The 4,617-nt window shown below is 49.9% G+C and overlaps 1 protein-coding gene across 1 annotated transcript; it reads left to right on the top strand.

Annotated features, from left to right (window-relative positions):
* The first annotated feature begins 2,162 nt into the window (after positions 1 to 2,162).
* LOC120267313 lies at positions 2,163 to 3,384 on the top strand. The gene is made up of 2 exons (XM_039274972.1): positions 2,163 to 2,466; positions 2,603 to 3,384. Exons 1-2 carry the CDS (start codon positions 2,163 to 2,165, stop codon positions 3,382 to 3,384), a joined length of 1,086 nt encoding a protein of 361 aa, XP_039130906.1.
* The last annotated feature ends 1,233 nt before the right edge of the window (positions 3,385 to 4,617 follow it).

The following is a 4,617-nucleotide window of genomic DNA, read 5'->3' as shown; positions in this document are numbered from 1 at the left end:
CCTCCGCAGCGCCCAGCGCTCGTGCCAAGCACGCCTCCTGCTCGCCTCTCGGCCAGAGCTCACACTCGGTCGAGCTCACCCCGGCGAACCCGCCTCCGAGATCGCCCGGTCAGAGACCAAGCGGTCGAACTCGCCCCCGACCCGCGTTCGCCTCCGGCTCGCTCTCGATCGCCCCTCACCCCCAGTAGAGACCGAAAATCCGGATCCGGTCGCCCGAGCCGGATCCCTTTTCTCGCTGGTGTTATTCTCTTGTTTGAGAATATCTTATCTTGATTATTATTATTATTATTTATTTTTATCAGCTGTGATTTGTAACTTAATCTATGTAGTATGAACTGTCACGGACTCGAGTGGAGTTCTTCACGATGTCCGTCACTCGCAGATATCTCCCACTACGATGTGGTGCTTGATGGCACCAATTATATTCCATGGCGGCTTACTCTCAAACCGATTCTTGATGGCATTCGTGTTCTTTTTCCCATGTTGATGGTACTTCTACTACTCCCTGCTGACTCAAGCATTCGCGATCTCGCCCTTCTCAAAGTTTACGAACAACGACTTGAGAAGTGGATTGTAGATGATTCTACGGTAGCGGATGATTATTTGTCGGGGCTGTTACCATTGATATTCGCACTCATATTGCGGACCTACCCCCTTTGCTGCGTGCGATGTGGAGCTACTTGAAGCGACGTTACTGCGGTTCCAGTCAGGCACAGATCTATACCTTATATCAGACCCTTGACACTCTGCATCAAGGGAGGATACCGTTAATCGATACTACGATCGATTTTGTGGGTTATGGCGCCAGATTGATGCCCTTACACCTTCTCACTGTCCTACCCATCTTTGCTTTCGGCTCCTTACTTGCTACGATGAGGCATGCACGGTGCCGTCGTCGTCATGAGGAGTCGGCGATATGTGTCGTTCATTATGCGTCTACGTCCACGAGTTTGAGTCGACCGGGCCCGGTGTTACATGCCCCTACCACACACACCTTAGATGGGGCATTCACTATTGTTCGTCTTGAGGGGAGACTGCGTCTCGGGCTTCTTTCTCGAGGCGATTGCGCTTGCGCTACTCGTACTCCTGCTCCTTCACCGGCTACCCGTCCTCTTCTACTGCTGCTCGGCCTTCTCGGTGGCCGAAGAGCGTGACTTACTACTATTGTGGCAATATGGGACACATTAGCGTGGCTGCGGAAGAAGCGGCGAGGCCTTCCCGTATGACTTCAACACCGACTCCTCACTCCTTCCCACATCCTCCTCCGAGCCTTTTCAGCATCGACTTATTGTTTCTCTCTCTCCATTGATCGGCGGCTATTGGCGATGCTTCGTCAGTTTCAGCAGTCGCATCTGAGCGACATCTCTACTGGTCAGGCACGTTCGGCTCAGGTTACTCCACTCACTCTAGGTAGTTCCTGTCCTTTTTGGCTTCTTGACTCTGGTGCTAGTTTTCACATGACACATGATGCCACTTATCTTCACCATCCTCATCATCCTTCCCTTCATACTAGTGTTCGCATTCGTCGATGGCACACTTTTACCCGTCTCTTCCATCTGGGTCATCTCTCCACTAGTGCTTTCTCTCGTCCCTTCCCATATCACATGTTCCTCACCCTATCCATGAACCTTATGTCCATTAGTCAACTCACCGATTACGAGTCAGTCAGTTATTTTTGACCCGAACCTCATGTCGTAGTGCGGGATCACGAGTGGAGCGGTGATTGAGTGGCCGCCGCCATAGTGGAGTATATGCTCGGATTCCCTCTGTCTTCCCTCTTCCAGCAGTGCTGTTTCTCATTGTTATCTTTTGCTACTATATCTCATCATCGTGGCATCATCGTCTTGGTCATTTGTGTCGGGTCTCGTATGTCTCTCTTATCGAGACAGGCGTCCTAGGAGCGATCTCTCCTCCTTCCGATGTTGTTTTGTTTTTGGTACAGAACTTGGCAAGCGATTCGGCGTCCCTATCCATTGAGTCAGTCTCAAACTAGTGCCCCTTTCGACCTTATTCACTCTGATGTTTGGGGTCCTGCTCCTTTTGTATCTAAAGGTGGCAATCGATATTATGTTATTTTTATTGATGATCACACGCGTTTTACCTGGGTTTATCTTATGCATCATCGTAGTCAGCTTTTATCTATATATCGCTCTTTTACTGCTATGGTGCACTATTTCGAGTTCTCTGCCTCTATCAAGACCTTTCGGTCTGATTCTGGCGGAGAATACACCTCTCATGCTTTTCGTACCTATTTGTCTTCTGAGGGCACCTTGCCTCAACTATCCTGTCCTGGGGCTCATCCTCAGAATGGGGTCGCTGAGCGCAAGCACCGCCACATTTTAGAGACAGCCCGAGCTCTCCTGCTTGGCGCCTCTCTTCCTCCTCACTTCTGGGCTGATGCTGTTCACACTGCTGTCTATCTTATTAATATGCAACCCTCATCCCATCTTCAGGGTCGTAGTCCCGGTGAGTCCCTACATGGAACTCCCCCTCGCTTTGATCATCTTCGTGCTTTTGGTTGTTGTTGTTTTGTCTTACTCTCACCTCGGGAGTGAACAAAACTCACCACTCAGTCGGTTCTTTGTGTTTTTCTGGGATACAGTCTTGAACACAAAGGATATCATCAGTATGACCCGATCACTCGTCGCTTTCAGCATCTCTCGAGATGTTATGTTTGATGAGACCACTCCTTTTTATGCTTCCCCCCCTTCTACTACATCTACTTCTCCCACTGTTCCTCTTTCTTTCCTTTTCCTCTCTCATCCATCGAGGATACTCCCCAGCTTCCACTACTTCTCCCATGTCCTCCTCTCCAAAGATTCTCTCTCCCTCATCTCCTATTCCATCTCCCTCCTTATCTGTAGATTCCTCCTCACTTATCATCGTCGGGAACCTACAGCATCTTCACCTCGGCCGGTCCTCTCTGACACTCCTTCTACTGCTGATCCTGATCCTGAGGTACCCTCTCACACTTACATTCTACGTGATCGATCCACTTTACATCCTCCTGACCGTTATGCTACTGCTAGCACTAGTGTCTCGCATGTCCTTGAGCCAGGTACCTACAGAGAGGCGGTGCAGTCACCTGAGTGGCGTACTGCCATGGCTGAGGAGCTTGATGCCTTGTCCCAGACTCATTCTTGGGATTTAGTTCCCCTCCCTTCTCATGCTACTCCGATCACATACTGCTGGATTTACAGGGTGAAGACTCGTTCTGATGGGTCTCTCGAGCGCTATAAAGCGTGTCTGGTTGCTCGTGGTTTCCAGCAGGAGCATGGTCGTGACTATGAGGAGACCTTTGCCCCTGTGGCCCACATGCATCTCGTGACGTACGTTGATTCTCGCTTGCTACTGCTCGAGTGGACTTACATCGACTTGATGTGAAGAATGCGTTTCTTCACGGTGACTTAAAGGAGGAAGTTTATATGACTCCTCCTCCTGGTCTTCGGGTGCCTCCAGGGACTGTTTGTCGACTTCGCCGTGCTCTTTATGGTCTTAAACAGGCTCCACGGGCCTGGTTTGAGCGATTCAGCACTGTTATTGAGGCGGCTGGTTTCACTTCGAGCATTCATGATTCGGCAGTCTTTGTTCATTCTTCACCTCGTGGCCGCACTATTCTTCTCCTCTATGTGGATGACATGATTCTTACTCGGAGATGACCCCGCTCACATTGCCTTTGTGGAAGCGTAAACTCATGGAGACATTCTTGATGACCGATTTGGGTCCCGCCGTTACTTCTTGGGTATTGAGATCACTCTCGATCGATGGCTACTGCTTTTACTCAGGAGATATACTCTCGACCTTCTTGCTCGCCTCCGCTTGACCGATACTCGTGACCGTCTGTACACCCATGGAGCTTCACTTGCGACTCCGAGCCTCGATGGGACTCCTTTACCCGATCCCTCTCGATATCGGCATCTTGTTGGCGATTTGGTTTTACTTATCGTCACACGTCCCCGACATTTCTCATGCGATCCATATTCGAGTCGGCTTGTTGCGCTCCCCACTGCTCATTATGCACATCTACTCTGTGTATTGGGCTATCTTCGTGGTAATCGCATCCTCGTGGTCTATTCTACTCACGCCATTCTACTCTTGTCCTAGCAGGCCTATTCCGATGCTACTTGGGCTAGTTCCCCGATGATCGCTTCTCATCCATCGATTCATCGTATCTTTCTTGGGTCTTCTCTCATTGTTTGGAAGACTAAGAAAGCAGATACTGATCGCCAAGTCCGAAAGTCGTTGAGGCTGAGGTTCGTGCTTTAGCTTCTACTGTTCAGGAGGTACTCTGGCTTCGCTCGATCCTACAGGACTTTGGGATATTGCATACCTCCCCTATTCCTCTTCACTGTGATAGTAATCGGGGCTCTTCGGATTGCTCGCGACCCGGTCAAGCATGAGCTGACCAAACACATTGGAGTGGATGCCCATTTCACTCGATGTCATGTTCGTTCTCGATGACGGTGTCTCTTCATTACCTTCCACAAAGGTTCAGTAGTGACTTCTTCACCAAAGCACGACTACGCAATCGGCATCTTTTCATGTTATCCAAACTCGGACGTACGATCCGTCTTGAGTTTGAGGAGGGGTGTTAGATACATGTATCTATGTGTATGT

The sequence above is a fragment of the Dioscorea cayenensis genome, chromosome 8 (genome assembly GCF_009730915.1).
Source record: "Dioscorea cayenensis subsp. rotundata cultivar TDr96_F1 chromosome 8, TDr96_F1_v2_PseudoChromosome.rev07_lg8_w22 25.fasta, whole genome shotgun sequence".
Lineage (NCBI taxonomy): Eukaryota > Viridiplantae > Streptophyta > Magnoliopsida > Dioscoreales > Dioscoreaceae > Dioscorea > Dioscorea cayenensis.
The sequence above is the reverse complement of the archived record's forward strand: the minus strand, read 5'-3'. Positions and strand labels throughout refer to the sequence as shown.

Excerpts from the sequence above, each read along its gene's own strand:
- LOC120267313 (XM_039274972.1), top strand. The coding sequence starts at position 2,163 with ATGGTGCACTATTTCGAGTTCTCTGCCTCTATCAAGACCTTTCGGTCT. Across the intron at positions 2,467-2,602 it reads TCTTCAGGGTCGTAGTCCCG|TCTTGAACACAAAGGATATC; the intron begins GTGAGTCCCTAC and ends TCTGGGATACAG.